Raw genomic sequence first — 16,785 nt, 5'->3', positions numbered from 1 at the left:
GAATGTATGGGTCATTTTTAAGATAAAGGTAATTTGTCAGTGTAAGAATGTACCGTTCATATTTAAGATAAAGGTAATTTGTCAGTGTAAGAATGTACAGCTCATATTTAAGATAAAGGTAATTTGTCAGTGTAAGAATGTATGGGTCATTTTTTAGATAAAGGTAATTTGTCAGTGTAAGAATGTATGGGTCATTTTTGAGATAAAGGTAATTTGCCTACTGGATTAAACATAAATGTGTAGTGGACTGCAGCAGAACCTAGTTTGATCAGAATTTTTCTCCGGTTTACCTTTTTGGTGCTTTGTACATCATCTTGATATTCCTGTTGATGAAATTGTACACCAGTTTATTTTGTCTTTCAGATGTGCTAGATCTTGCATGGTCTCCGCACGATGTCTGGCTTGCTTCATGTAGCGTGGATAATACTGTTGTCATCTGGAACACAAGTAAATGGCAGGGTAAGGTGAACTTTGGCATTTAGGTCAACAGTTAAGGACACTTTACATAATGATATTGTATATATAGTTGTATCATAGTGATTCATTTGTTTCTAAATTCAAATTTAGATTCAATTACATTCAGTAGTTATAATTTTTTTTGTATGTTCATAGTGTGTGTGTGTGTGTGTTTCAGATATGTTAAGAATACATAAATGGCAGAGCACTGCTTCTGGTTTGGAAAAGGTTTTTATCAAATCAGAGAAAGAGTGATTGAGTGGTTAATTGGTTTTGTTTATTCAATCTTAAGATTTATTTATCCAAAAATTTATTTTCCTAGTCTGAAAACTCTAGTACTGTTCTATTTTTTTAATATTTTTAACCCTATCTGGATCAGTGAGCACCTTTCAGGTGTCAAATGCACACCTACATATCAAATTTCAAACTTTAAATAGAAATGATAACTAACCATATTTCAGAATTGTTTTACTCAGACATATTTTACAATTGTCATTTTTTAACGATGATTTTGTTTAATTTGCAAAGAAATGTGAAAACTTGTACTTCTGGGCATCTCTAAGGAATTGCCTATAAGCAACACATAGATATTTTTGTTACCCACCCAAAAGCATAGTTTTATATTTGTCAAGAAAATATCTTTCCCTAACAATATAATTATCATGTTTTGTTTCTTGTGCCTTCTTTTTCTCTGAATTTGATTAGTATATCTTCTCGGGTCTTTATGACCTAACAGCGGATGGTTGAATAACTAATTAAACAATCTCACCATTCAAGATAACTACGGAGCAAAGTTTATAAGGTTTTGGACCGAGCACATTATAAGCTACTTATGTTAATGTGAAGTGAATAAAGTGTTATGAGAACTATTTAACACTTTTGATGTGCGCATCCTTTTCTACACGTTACGAGGTTTTTATTGAGTTACATTCAAAACTTAATTAATGTATTTTATTATCACGGTATACAAATAAACTGGGCATCAGAATATAGCTAATAATCAAACTTTTAATATTATGTAACTGTTTAGTTCTTAATTTTATAAGGCAGTATTTAAAAAAATAAATCCTCAATTTTCCCGAGTGTGAGAATTGTGACATTTGCTCTCTTAGTATCCCCTTTTCTCCCATTTATTTACCACCCCCTATGTATCTCATGTGTATTCTTTATTTATTATTATAAAAGTAACTAAGATGTACAAATTAGAAACTTTTTAGGTTAAATTAGGTAATATAAACAATATTAATAATAAAACTTGTTCACAGGGTATGCTTGGGAGTTGACTGTGCATTGTGTAATTCGAATGGAGTAACTAGAGCTACATGTTTGCCATGTGATTTAGATTTTATGTGGTGGGAATATTAGCTAGACGTGTCATAGGGCAATAAAATTCAATATAAACATATGTGTACTGTTATAAGTTTAAAGTTATTTAGGATAAACAAATGTAGTTTCATGTTACAATTTGAAGTAATTCTAGAAAGAAAAAAGAGTAATTTAGATTTATTTTGATTTTTTTTTTTTGTGATTACAAGATTGGTCAAATTGACCAACCACATATAGACTTAGGGTAGAGAAAATAACAGATAAAATATATAGTTTTACTGGGGGAAAAAAACGTTTGAAATTTATTTAGAAGTTTTTAGAGATTACACAAATGAAACTTAAAACTTTTCAGATTTGTAGATAAAAAATCTGAATTTTTAACAAACTATTTTCACTACAAATCTCTCCACGAATATATGGAGTAAAAGTGCTGACTGCTTCAAGTGCAAAGTGATTTTCATGTTAAGATTAAAAATACTTTTATTCAAGGGAAATCCTGAGCTTTTGATTGGTTATAAGGAACTTCCCACCTTTGAGAGGCTGAGAAAACCACATGAGAGAAATCCTGAGCTATTGACTGGTTATAAGGAACTTTCCACCTTCGAGAGGCTGAGAAAACCACGTGAGGGAAATCCTGAGCTTTTGATTGGTTATAAGGAACTTTCCACCATCGAAAGGCTGAGAAAACCACGTGGGGGAAATCCTGAGCTTTTGATTGGTTAAAAGCACATGATAGAGTGAAATGGGTGATGTAAGGAAGTATTTCCAAAAATGGAAGAGGTGGGCAGGGCCACTGTGTTTGATTTGCTAAATATAGTGATATCTTAGCAAATAGAAAAGATAGGAGGTTCTTATCTAATATTCTAGCTTGCCAATATCGATAATTTGAGTTTCTAACTTGTAAGAAACTATAGACTTTGTATTTGGACATCACAAGCATCATATTTAACCAAAGCTACATTCAACATACCATGTGACACACAAAAATTGATATTTAGGAATTTGTTTTATATTTACTTTTAAATTCAAAAATTAACTAATGTATAATATTAAAATTTGAATTATAATCCACAATTTGATACAAAAACTTTACTGACATACATTCACAAAATAGTAGTTCAATACAATTTGGAATATAAGTCTACAAAAGTGATAAAATGCCCATAGGAAAAACCCGTTGCAATAGAGTTAAGTGACCAGCCTAGACAACTCATGTATGAGGATAGATACGTAGAATTCTTAAACAAATCTGATGACTCTGCAGGGCATCTCAATGATTGCAATGTTAAACCTAAGTGATACCCATAAATCACTTCTAGAACAAAAGCCATTTTGAGCCAAACGGTCTGATAAAAAAATGACAAACCGATTGACGTATCTAGTAAGAGACACCGGATACAGCAATACTTTCAAAACCTGGGTATAATGGGCAAGAATAAAAACTCGGTGATATTGCTGCCAGGTCCCTACTCAACAGGATAAGAGTACAAATATAAATTACAATGGGAAAAATTTGGGTTTAAAAACCCAGGATGTTCAAGAATCACTCAATTCTCCTTCGTCCTGTTCACAGTATTCAGAGTACTGATACTCTAACTGATTGTAAAGAAGTGAAGAGATTAATACAAAAAACATTAACATGTAAAACTGCTGTCTTAGATGGAGCTCTGAAGAATGATAGACCCATTTCCAAAATACCCTTCCCTTTTCAGCGCAGACTACTATCTACACCCACCCTTCTCACATATATGGTCATATCATCTTTACTTCCCTACTGGTAATTTCATTTTTGAAAAGTTTAATGAAGTTTGAAAAGCTTCCCATGCACACACACACACACGACTCTTTTAATTGTAAAGATACTACAATAAAATGGTAACTCATACCTGTGTTGCATTTCCAATATGTATAATCACATCTACAAAAACTACTATTTTTCCCATCCCTACTAAATACTATCTTGTTCTGGTTTAAATACAATTTGATTTTGTTTTCTATCAATTTTTATATTATGAAATTTCAAAAATTTTATTGTGAAACAGTTTTGGAAAACACTAAAAAAAAAACATCTCCTCTCATTTAAGAATTAAATTTTTTTTGGTCAAAATCAATTTATATCTAATAAATATAAGTTATTTTCTTTATGCTTTTTGTTTAAGTAAGATAAACTTAACAATAACATTCAAGAAATACGGATTTGAGTCATCAGAATATTATGCCATTGCCTATTTGGTAAATCTAATAAATAAGCCTTATCCGATGTCTTGCCATAAAAGAAAATTTATGTACTATAATTTATCATTAAAAATATTTTCAGGAATGAAAAGAACATCTAAAGAAACTATAAAACACTAACAAGTCTGTGATTTGTTCTTAAATCTTCAAAACTTCCCATTACATTCCCTTATTTTCTTTATGCACACTAAAATCTCGTCACTTTCCCACAAACCTATTAATTCTCTCGCTACGGGCTTGGCTGAATTGGCCAAGTTCGTGACCCCATACTATAACTTCTGATACATTTTGTGTATCTTCACAAAATTTTACTAGTTTTCACTAATCATAATAACTCACTGCTGACCTAACTAAAAAAAATGAACAAAAGTATTTTTTTTAAATATATACTTAAATAAAGCAACACCAAAATAAGAAAAACTAAGTTTTTGAATCTATGAAATGTACCATGACTTCAAAATTCTGAAATGACCCAAGTATTTTAAAGAAAAAATTTTTCCACCTTCAAGAGGCTGAGAAAACCACGTGGGGGAAATCCTGAGCTTTTGATTGGTTATAAGGAACTTTCCACCTTCGAGAGGCTGAGAAAACCACGTGTGTAGAAATGTACAACTTATAGTTAATATTGTGGGAGATACTGTTTTAGTAATGGTATGAAGGAAAAATTATATCCTATATTGCAAAACAATTGAGAAAAAAAAATCAAGTGACCACATGTTTTTAATATTGTGTTTGGATTTGATGTGGTATCATTCAGTTTCTAATCTAAATATTCATACACAAAATATTACTTATATACAGAGCTTTGCTCATCATTTATGGTAACAGTCTGTATATCCAATAACCAAGCCTTTAGACATCCTTATGGCTTGTATGCAAATTAAAAGCTCTGACCCTGAATGGCAGTTCAGATTTGTAAGTGCAGATGGTGTTTAAAATTTATCCTTTCTAGGAGGTTTACATTACAGGTATTTCAATTACAAAGTTATGATTATAAATGTATGAAAGTGATAAAATATTAGTGTTTTGAAGAAAGTGTGTATATCTGTATTGTATTGGTAAAATAAGGAAAGGCATGATTCCAGAAGAATGGACTTTTAATTGATCAATACCAGTTACATACTGGAGATAGGGAAAAAAATTAAACAGCTTGCCACAAGAAAACAATGGTCCATTGCAAATAGTTTCATGTTTTTGAAAGAAAAGTAGATTAAAACATAATGTACCATAAGAAATTTTGAGCTTAATTCACACAGATTGAAGTTTGATGAAAGTTATATAACAGCTGTGGTTACAAGCTTCCCCTAAATGCTGATTGGAAGACCAACTGTTAATAACTGTACAAGTGGTATCTGGCATGTGACAAATGGAAATGTATCTTCATGCTGGACAAACCACATGTCTGTCTAAGTGTCTGAAAATTTTCAGACAATTTATTATCCTGTCAATGATACATCTCAGAAATGGTACGTAGCATGTCACAACATTTTTCCAAGATATTTGTGGTGGTTGCAGTTTATAATTTTAATGGTGAGGTATTCTCAGGTGAACTGATTTCCTCATAAGTATTAAAAAAGTCTGCTTAATGGTGGTAGGATCAAACAAACAGTTTTAGAATAATCTGAATTTGAAAACTCGCGTGCATGAGAAATAAACAGACTGAAGAAAAGTGAAAACAATATCTATTACAGACACAACAACAACAACAAAAAAGTGTGAGGGACTTGCATAGATGAGTGGACAGCCACCGCTATCATAACTGTGAATAATCAACAACTTTTTTTTTCCTCAAGATAAATTTCCACTGAACTATTCATGTTGATAACCAAGTAGAACTGAAAGTATTGAGATTACAATCTTGCAGTAAACTTTGTATCCTTTTTCCTGTGATAGCATCATTAAGTGACTGTATATTCAATCATAGCATTTGTCGATTGTAGCATACAGATATTATCCATTCAACCAGCAAAGGACATTGCAGTTGTTAACTCTATCAACACGGATGTGCAAATGCTACTGCAATATCCCCTTGGGCAGAATAGATGTTATCTGCTATAGGCAACTAGAAAAACTATTTTAATAATTTTGTGGCCCATGTGATTATGCCAAAATACATAGAAACTAACTAAACGAAAATTTTTAAACATTTTTAAGTTACTACAGATGGTGAAAAACATGATGTGCCCACATAACACAATGTGAAGTTTAATATCTGGAGAGTCAATAATAACACCAATGTTAACTTTGCATACTATTAGGCTAACATGTTGGTACATTATTACCACAATGAAATAATATCTTGTGTGTGGATTGGATGTCAATAAAGTATGACTGTCAAGTCAAATCATCTAGCCACATGTACAATACAACATGCTTGTTACTTTACAAGATGCAATTACAAATCAAAATTCATTCTCTAACATTTGCAAACATCTTCCCCAGACTTCTGAGTCTTTAAGTTGCTCAAATAAACTCATGGAATTTTGGCAAAGTGCATAAAGTAGGAGGGGACAACTTTTGTCTAAATTTTTTGTGCAAAAGCCTCATACAGATGAACAAACCAAATTTACAAATTCTTTTAATTTTAGGAATAAGACCAGTTACATTTCAAGACTGGCTGAAGATTGATAAACAGGAACAAGAGCAGGGAAGCAGGGCAGGAAAGCCTCGGGAAAAAATCACCAGTACCAAAGAGATGTTGGAAGTTTTAGACAGATGCTGAAGGCATTAAGCATTTTATAGGAAATATTTGATGTATGCAGCCTTTCAAAAGAAGTTCTACTGTAGCTTTATGACAAAATCCAGAATACAACCAACAACAGAAGTAATGTGGTTAATGGCCTTAATAATATTTTGTATTTCAAGTATTATTTTTTAGTGGATTAAGGGTGAGCCTTTTACATACATGACCAGCTAATAGCAGAGACCTGATTAATATTTTACATACAATTGTTTTTGTCAAATATTTATCATAATTGCATATATAAATCTAAATTATTTTCATATAATTGTTAAAACATATTTTAATTGTAATTTTTATAAAGAAAAGTAGATTGGCATAATGTACAATACAAAATTTTAAACAGCATTAGTGAATGTAATAGTTAATGATTTTATTGATAACTATATTGATGGTTTGAATTTCATAACCACACAGTTGTAAAATTCTAAAACTCAAGATTTACAAAATATAAATACCAAGGACAAATTCCAACTTTTATTAGTTTGTAAGTAGTTTATGTGTATGTATATATTGCAAAATTTACTAAATTATTAAGGTTTAGTTTATTTTAAATTTCAAACATTTGTTTATGGATTATATGCAAGTTTCAGTTTTGATTAAAGAAGTCTTTTTTTTTTTCACAAATATTTAATTGGATAATTAAAAAAAAGTAGTTAATAGGAACTATCATTATAATGACTATAATTGTGTACCAAAAATCTAGTAATATTTTTTATTTCATAAATTAACATAAGTCAAATTCTTTTATGCAAATTGACAGTTCATTATACTTTATTAATAAGTACCAGAATTTTACCCAGAAAAGTATACTTAGAATATTATGGAAGAAATCCTATGTTTGAGTGATTGCAAAATAATACCCCCCCCCCCCAAGAAAAAGTGTGTATTCAAAACAAGTTTTTGCTTGTATTATTACTATCTGAAATTCCACTTTTTGACAGACAAATAATACTTGTTTGATTACAAAAAGTAAGATTAGTATCTAATACTGCTATGTTACACAAAAATATGTTTATGTAGAGTGGATTATTATGGCTGTTTGTTATTCAAATCATGAATATCTCTTTCTTGCATCTGTTACTAAAAATTAAAATAAATCCATACTTTTATACATTACATAGTCTGGATTTTTACACCATTTTAAATTTAAAAATATTTGTACTTTACAAAATATTTGGAGGATTTCAGGAAAGGTTTTTTTTTGTGGTTCTACATGAAGAAATATTATTAAAACAAATTAGGCTGTATTCACCTCTAGGAAAAAATTATTGGATTAATCGGAACAACTACATTGAAAGAGGATTCCAGTCCAATATTAGCTCATTGCTACACACACACGTACATTTAGTTGGGTTTTCATACACATGCTAGAATAGGTTAGATGCATCTTCTTAAATGTTATAACTATAAATGGATCATATATATTTTTAATTTGAGTAGTTAGATAAATCTTTTCTCTGGATTCAAGTTTAAATTAGTAACTCGTACTTGAGTAATGAAATTGATTGCTCTTAAAAGACAAAAAAAGTTGCTTATGCATATGTCATCACTCTTAAAACAATCTAACATTAAATAACAGTTTGTATTTTTATCAATTCCAATATTAACGTTTAAAATCAGTCTATAATAGGAGCACAGTTGAAATGGGTCTTATAGCCACAAAACTCAGTATTCATTCAAGCTGTAACCCTATCAAGATAGGAAAAATAAAAAAAAGATACTTTTATTTTTCAGCATGGCAAGTAATTTGTTTCTGCTACTTGTTTTATGCAATATCTCTGGAATGTATTCTTGTATTTGCTATTAATATGGAATATAAAGTTCTTGCCATGTAACTAGTGACATCTATGGTATCAATGTGGATATTTACAGTTGCCAAAAATATTTGTTTATCAGTGAAACGTTCTAGAATGCTCAATGTTTTATTTATGGTAGTTTGTTTATGTGAATTAGGAAACATTGTGACAACACAAAGTGTGCAAGGCAAGAGTTAATTTAAGGTGAAGCACTTAATTTCTAGTCAATATAAAAACTATGCCATTATTATTTAAATTAGCGGTACATCAAAATCTGTGTTAATTCTATTAATTTTTACTACACATACGAATGTCAGTTAATTTCAAATTATATTCAGTTTAGATAGAAAACTTTTGAAAAAGTGGTATTTTTTTCAACTTTTAACAAATTTTTTATGATTGGAATTTTATACTGAATAAATATTATTGATTTCTTTCTTGTTGATGTAAGAAAGTATACTTATAAAAGTACGTTTATATCTTTTAGTTGTACTGTGCTGTTTTATCTTATAGTACAGGTAGTTAAAATTATTCAAATGAAGGTGAGTTATGCTAATTAAGCATTTCTTTACTTAATGGGAAAACAATTAGCAATCAGAGTGCTTCATAACTCTATACATAGACATTGTAAGTGAACAAAAAAATTATTCCCATCTGATGAATACGAGAAAACCAATAACATGGAGGCTTGAAAAACCCTGTACTGCAACAGTACTAGACACGTTTTTCTAAAGTTAACCCATTCAATGCTGTAACTATGATAGTTACATTGAAGTTACTTGACATGGATATCATGTTTTTCTATCATAGGAAAGTTAAAAGATTATGCCCATCCTGTTGACGGGAGGGCTAGGCCTATTAACATGATAGTTTGGAATCAGTACTACAATGAAAGGCCCAGGTGAGTCGAAACTTGCAAAGTAACTGAACTAGACAAAATTTTGAATATTTTAAGTTTTTCAGACAAATATAGGGAAATTGGATTTTTAATGATACTTTACTCATTGCCAGTTATTATACACAGATATACAACTTGACCCTTATAATTTATAGTAAGATTACAAAATGTGCCACTGTGTGTGTGTATTATTGTAGATGCTACTGTACATAGTAAATAATACTTAACAAGGAGAAACGACTCAGCTTCATTGAAGATTGGTTTATTGTGTAATGTTTTCCTGTTTTGTTTTAAATTTACTGTTTAAATAATCTAATGGGATCTGTAATGCTCGACATTTAATGATATTTGTACTTAAGCCTAAGACATATCTTTTATCCACAATATAAATTACTGTTATTTACCATTATTTATTTATTTTTTCAAGGTTAATGAATCCTCAAATGGGTATCCCTCCTCAGCTTAGCAGTAAATTTGCAGGGTGTTATGTCTAATATCATTTTAAACGTTATTTTTTAATTTGTTTTCACTTTAGGTCATATTTACTAATTTATAATTTTGTTTTGCTGGTGCATAAGGATCAGGGCCCTGCATACAAAGTATTTGTTTACTAAATGTTAAGAATTATAGATTCTATACAGACATATTTCTGTAAATTAGAACATCAAAAAATAACAACGATATGGGCACAAGTTGTATTAACCATTATAGTATAATAAAAATGATACAGAGGTAATAGCAGATGTTAAAAGTTTATGATAGTACAAAAGGTAATCTTTATTATATATGAACAGTTGTTGGATGCTTTACTTCTATATCTGCAGACTTCTAAAAATAACCTTCTCTTTTCCAGTTAGGCCAAATGCATTTCAGGTAAAGAATTTTTTAACATGTGAAAATAAAAATTCTTTTCTCAATCAGCTCTGGTATCTTGATAACTGGTAAAAGTTAAATGTATATTAAGTCATTTTGATTAAAGACACTTGGAAAAAATATCACTGCCACTTTAAAACATTGTGTTCTTAGTGGTTAGTGCTAAGCCACAAACACAATGAGCAGACATTTGCAGGAAAAATAAGCCATGTCAGGCTTTTTTTGGAAATGAGCTAAAAAAAATAAATGTTTTATTTTGGTTTTTGATAGCCTATACTATTAATGAAACCAAAAAATATTTTATGGTCTCTTATTATTTCTGCACAATATATACTCGATAAATAAATGTTACATATCTGGATTTGTTTGTGATATATATTATTTTAGTGAAACTACAGTAAAAAATAGGAATACTTTTGCAGTGTTTGATACATAAATCTAAGAGATCAGCACAAACAGCATTTCAAATGCCATCTAGTGAGCACTGATTGTAACACACGATAACAAGCAAATAAATAAAAGTGCAGCAAGAAATGGTTTGCCCAAATTAACGTCGACAAATTTTTTTTTAATGGTGGTTTATCATTAAATCACAATGTCTTGTTAAAATTAAAGACATTACAATTCTTAATGAACCAATTCCCTAATTTATTACACTGAAACATCCCCTTTCAACAATTACTTTGTAATCCGTACACAAAATAATCAAAATCATGTAACAAGTCATCATTAGAACTCTACTACCAACAATAAACAATACCTCTTAAAAGAACCTTAACCTAGTTATTGGAACAATAACCTTGACACAAATTCCTTCATTGATAGAAGAATCCTACATTATATACACTACATAAAAACACCCTTTTAAATCACTTGCACATCCAATACGAGGGTCTTTAAACGAGCTGTGAATAAGACCTATTCAAAAAATTCACATAGTTTACTATCATTATGGAAGTTCTTCAGCCAAAGTGTTCATTTCTCTAACACAAAAAATAAAAAGCACTACTTGAGGACCCCGTGGTAATCACTTGACATTCTGAAATGTAATAACATTGTATATTAATACCAACTTTCAAATACTATTACCAATGACTTAATACAGCTGGTCTCAGTAGCAGAACCTTGCTGCTGTAGCTGAGAAAATAAGTCACCATAACTTCAGTTTTGTTTTATAAAAATAATAAAAGTAACTACTAATTTTGGAATTAACAGCATTTTACATATTCTACTATTTGAAGTCAAATGTAAAATATCTCTCATCAGTTTCAACCTCCTGAAAGCTTGTGGTTTAAAACAAATATTACCACATAGCTTTAAGTGAAGGTTTCTTTTTCACCTGCAACCTTAATACTAGCGAAGAGAAACCCAATATACTGAAATATGTTTTGCATTATTTAAAAGCTAAAACTATTTCCAGTTTTGTTACGCTGTGAATCTGGAAGATAATATTTTCATATTGCCAGACATTTCCTAAACTTTGGATAGGTATTTTAGATAAACTCAAAATTGTTCAACATTTTTATAAATTTATGTTTAATATTGACATTTCTTAACAAATGGATAAATATCTGAACTTTTACATTATTTTACAAAACTGTGGATGAATATCGGCTACATTCAAACTTATTTCGTACAATTGTGAATAGGACCAAAACACCTTCCATCTTGCCTTGTATTATTCTACAAAAACTTTTGTTTTATTGAATTTCATGCAAAGTTACACAGAAGTCATCTGTTCTAACTGTCCCCAATTTTGAAGTGATAGACTAGAAGGAAGGCAGCTAGTCCACACCACTTGCTTGTCAAACCAAATGGCAAGGTTTGACCATCACTCATATAATGCACTCGTGGTCCCAACGTGTGAAGCAAGTTTTTTTAATGTGACATGACGTGAATTAGAGAACCTCTCCTTCACAGTCCAGCATACAAAAGATACAAATTTAAACATAAATTAATATTGTGGGGCAATCTTAACAATCAGATTTGAACTTATGTCCATAAACACAGAAATAAAATTTTTTTATACATGCTGCAAGATGACACCCTTTTGACAGATCAACTTTAGTAAAAGCCCTTAATGAGTTTGCATAAGTATTTCATAAATAAAAAGGAAACGTTTTCAGCAGCCATTAAAAATGAGTTTGAATATTTGGTTGAGTTTGACAAGTTACACAAATATGATGAACAGTAATGTAAATTATTTTGATTAAAGACTGTTCTTTAATAATATTTTTAAGAGCTGAAAATATTTCATGGTCATATTAGTGTCAAGAGTATTTTATTTCTAATGAAAAGTTATAAAATCAATAATTAATATATTTGGCTTCATCTTTGCATAAATGGAAAATAATGTGAATTAATAATGTATATTAATACAAAGTTTTGGGTTTCCTATTACCATAAGTTACAAGCTGTTAACAGAATGTAATCATGATTTTTGCTTAAACTATAAATAAATGAATTAAGCAAACACATATAACACATTGGAAAGCTGAATGAATGTATATATACATTTTTACATTCCAGCAATAAGCCAAAAGGTATGGTTTGTTTGAATGTACAAATTCAAGTTTCAGGTTAAGGGTACCAAGTTGATCACTGTACATCAGATTGAGTGTGTATGTAGAATTTCTAAATTTAATTCAAATAAAAGCATCTTTGTACTACACAGAACTGTTGAAGAGAGTGTCAAAGGCAATTAAAAAGAAAAGCAGGGATAAAAACTATTTTTAGATGTTATCATCATGGTAAAGCAGGGATGTGACTTCATATTTTGTTAAATACTGTTATAAACCCATTACTATCTTTTCTGATTTTCTCAGATAACGAATATCAATAACACAGGAATATTACCACCTCTAAAGGCATAAGGAAAAGTTCAACACACGTAATTTGATAAATGTACACTCGCCCCTTTTGGTGAAAATGGATCCAACGTAAGAATAATACTCATTTAGCCACTATAAGATCAAGATGTTTGTGCTTTTGTTAAAGTACAAGTGATGAGACAAAACAAGACTACACAACATGCTTGTTACATATATTTTTAGTAATATACGTGTGGACTGTTGTATCTTGTCCATAACCGAGTTTCACTTGCATCTATGTACAAAGGTCCCCTTGATAATGCTTTTTCCAGCCTTGTTAAAACCATAAGCTGTAAGGTTTCACTACACTTAGTTACAGATTGTATACAAAACTTACTCATGACTTTTGCTTCAACTACGTGTGTTAATAAAGCAAACACAAAATACAGTGGAAGTTTGAATGAATGTAGTTTCTTGCCAAATTTTTCAAACTTTACTAAATGTATTGCATAATCCTACGAATAATCAAGTAGATAATAAGTTTCTTCTTACACACACACACACACAGAAGCTTTGAAAACAGTCTACAGATAATTCACCCACTTCAATACTGTGAACACGAAAAGACCAAAACTAAGCGAGAAAATAAAAATATTTTCATCAAAACATTGGCTCTGATTACAATTAGATTTTTAAACTTGTAAACTTGATGGCTCAACTTAACATTCATTAAGAGTTTTATCACAAATATTTACTTTGATATGAAACATTTTAAAGATGAACATGTAAAGAACAATCATCACTGTTAGCAAAAAGAAAAAAAATGTGGATTCTTTTTTTAAATTTCGTTTTCTGACAGTTTCTTCATGCTGGTTAAAAACATCATGGAAAGTTATTCATGGAAAGGAACAACATAGGAAGCTGGGAAAAATCCTCTCTTTGAACGCATCTCCCCTTCCCACCAATGTGCATCAGAACGATCCAAAACTGTAATTATATCAGTTCTTTTAAACTCCAATTCACCGGCCTCTTGAGCTTGAAAATCATAGAGGGCTTGGACCAGAAACTGAAAAGAAAACTACATGTGAGATTACAGAAAAACTTTTACTCAGAAATGGAATGAAATAATATTATTAGTGTATGTGTGTGTTCAATGTTAATTGAGAAATCTACTGAACTGAATGCATTTCATTTGCTAGGTACCTGTTCGGGCTTATTCACTTCACAACAGTATTGATGATAATAATTTCATTGTCTTGTTTTAAATGTACAAACACATATATAAAATTAATTCAAAAATACAATAATGGCAATTTTTACAGCAGGCAAGTTCTGATTTTAAAGAATACAATGCTTCAAAGTATAGTATCAGAAAATCATCAGATAAGAGTTACTTTCAAAAAGACCATTCAGTCTTCGAGAACATTCAACTGCTTTTTTTAAATGTAACTTTTAAGTGATGATGACCTGATACTATGCTCTCTAATTCTTAAGATCAGAACTTGTCTACTGTAAAAGTTGCCATTATTTTATTTTTTTAACTAATTACAAAAAATTAATCTGTGCCACAGTTAGTTATAATAAAGTATAAATGGCAAGTCTGTATTCTTTTTATTTAACATATAAACATCTAGAACTCAAGAAATTAATAACTGGTTACATTGGCTTAACTATCAAATGAAGAGACTTACTATTTTAGTTATCTTTGTACACCAGCAGGAAAGTGACTTTAATGGTCTGTAAGTACTTGTAAGATAGTATGAATGAAGGAAAACAGTCTCAATAATTTCAAACTTTAGGTATTGACTAATTGTATTGAGCAACAGAAACAGATGAGAGAAGTACTGACACAACACCAGACAATAAGCTTAAACCACGTTTAGAAATCAAAGGTTTTCTTCTTGAAAAATTTAATGGAGAGCATAGACGACACAGAATTTTAATCAAATTGTTATGTAAAGAAAGAAGTTGTTAGACTAATTATCCATTGGACAATTTATAAAAAAAAAGATTTTGTTAAGTTGGGCAAAACAGATTAGCAATGAGAATTATTTTTTTCATTCACCTAGTTTTGTAATAACTAACAGTGGACGAAAGAATAGTGTTTTAAAAAATGGGCCGATACTCTTACCAATGTATTATCAGTACAGGTACTGACTACAAGTAAAAAGTTATAAAAAAAGAGTGAAAGTACCAAAATATAGTTACAGCACTTCTGATATCAGAACCACTTGAGTGTTTAAATCCAGCAGATAACAGAAATCCATTATCTGATGGTGATTACAAATATATTATAAAGGAAAGGAATGTTTTTCAAATTTTTACAGCCTTCAAAACAGAAACATATAGATAAAAAATACTAATTACATTTTGATTATTTTTGTCACTAACAAAACCTGTTGTTAGGGTTTTAATGTATCCATGGATCTCAAGTATTATATATTTTCCCAAATAAATGCAACTAATTCGTTCGATTTACTGTGGTCACAACCATCCACTTGTAAACTCATACAACAGAAATAAAATAATTGGTGTGGACATGACATATTTTTGTAACATTTGAATTAACCTAACAATAAATCAGGGTTATAAAACTGTTTCTGATGTATAGACCCCAAGGTTGTAGGCATGAGAAATATATAAAATTCTACTTACCCAACTTTCTCTCACACTAATGACCAAATTATTATAGGGGGCAAATTTATAAATGTTATATTCCGTGCAATAATTTCTTTGACAGCATTACCAAAACTAAAACTTAGTGTAGTATAAACATATATATATATACAAATAGTTTTTGGAATGACTTCTTCCACTGCATTACAAAATCCAGAATATATAAAAATGTAAAATTTTTGAACAGATTATCCAGTATACATAAATTATGAAATCAAAATAGACACAGACCAGTCTAATATTCAGAACTCCTAGGATTTTTCAGTCACACCTAAGAACATGACTGCACAGTTCCGAGTGGGTGGTCTGGCCCATTTCCCCCATACACAGATTTCATCTCTGTATGTTTTTATAAATCAGACTTAAAGTGGATTAGCTTACCGTCGATAAACAAGCTACCAATCTTACAAAATTTCAGGAATTTGGTAATTTGAAAGACAAAATAGCATCAGGTAACTCTTTTGTAAATTTTAGTAATTAAATATAGAGTTGGATCCAACACATTTCATGCAAGCAGAACTGCACTAGCACATGGAATTAATGGTGACTCAAATCCAAATTTGATCATTCATGGTGTTGGGGGCTAGTGGGTTTTTACAACCCTGTAATACAACTGTATAGTATACAGGAAAATCATGATTTTCTGAAAGATGCAATTAGATTTATACATCGTTGTGTAGTAAAAATTGCTACAAAATATTAAACTGATGTATCAAATTCCCTCCTTAGAGATAAAATGACATTAACTCTTTCAGCACAGGCTCAGTCCCTGGGACCAACCTCATAACCATTTTGTGCTTGTTACAGTTTTCATGCTATAACTTTTAAATCAGTAAGCGGTTGTTAATGAAATTTGGCAGATTATCAGTAAACATTACAATGCTTACATATGAAAAATATCAAATTTGTTTTATTAAGTCTTAGGGTTTATAAAGCAATGTTTTTCTCATGTCTATTTTTTCTTTTTACATG

General features: G+C 30.2%; 2 protein-coding genes across 3 annotated transcripts in view; one reads left to right on the top strand and one right to left on the bottom strand.

Annotated features, from left to right (window-relative positions):
• The window catches only part of LOC106458702 (NADPH:adrenodoxin oxidoreductase, mitochondrial-like), a 35,271-nt gene extending 28,499 nt beyond the window's left edge, over positions 1-6,772 (top strand). The window contains exon 12 of the mRNA XM_013918245.2: positions 6,606-6,772. Within this exon, the coding sequence (XP_013773699.2) occupies positions 6,606-6,739 (134 nt within the window). The 3' untranslated portion in view covers positions 6,740-6,772. The remainder of the gene's footprint in view (positions 1-6,605) is intronic.
• A 4,182-nt stretch (positions 6,773-10,954) lies between these two features.
• Positions 10,955-16,785, bottom strand: part of LOC106458710 (protein enhancer of sevenless 2B-like) — a 14,149-nt gene continuing 8,318 nt past the window's right edge. For both annotated transcript variants that reach the window (XM_013918253.2, XM_022384981.1), the window contains exon 5: positions 10,955-14,203. In XM_013918253.2, the coding sequence (XP_013773707.1) occupies positions 14,030-14,203 (174 nt within the window). In that variant the 3' untranslated portion in view covers positions 10,955-14,029. The remainder of the gene's footprint in view (positions 14,204-16,785) is intronic.

The sequence above is a fragment of the Limulus polyphemus genome, unplaced genomic scaffold, assembly GCF_000517525.1.
Source record: "Limulus polyphemus unplaced genomic scaffold, Limulus_polyphemus-2.1.2 Scaffold503, whole genome shotgun sequence".
Classification (NCBI taxonomy): domain Eukaryota; kingdom Metazoa; phylum Arthropoda; class Merostomata; order Xiphosura; family Limulidae; genus Limulus; species Limulus polyphemus.
The sequence above is the reverse complement of the archived record's forward strand: the minus strand, read 5'-3'. Positions and strand labels throughout refer to the sequence as shown.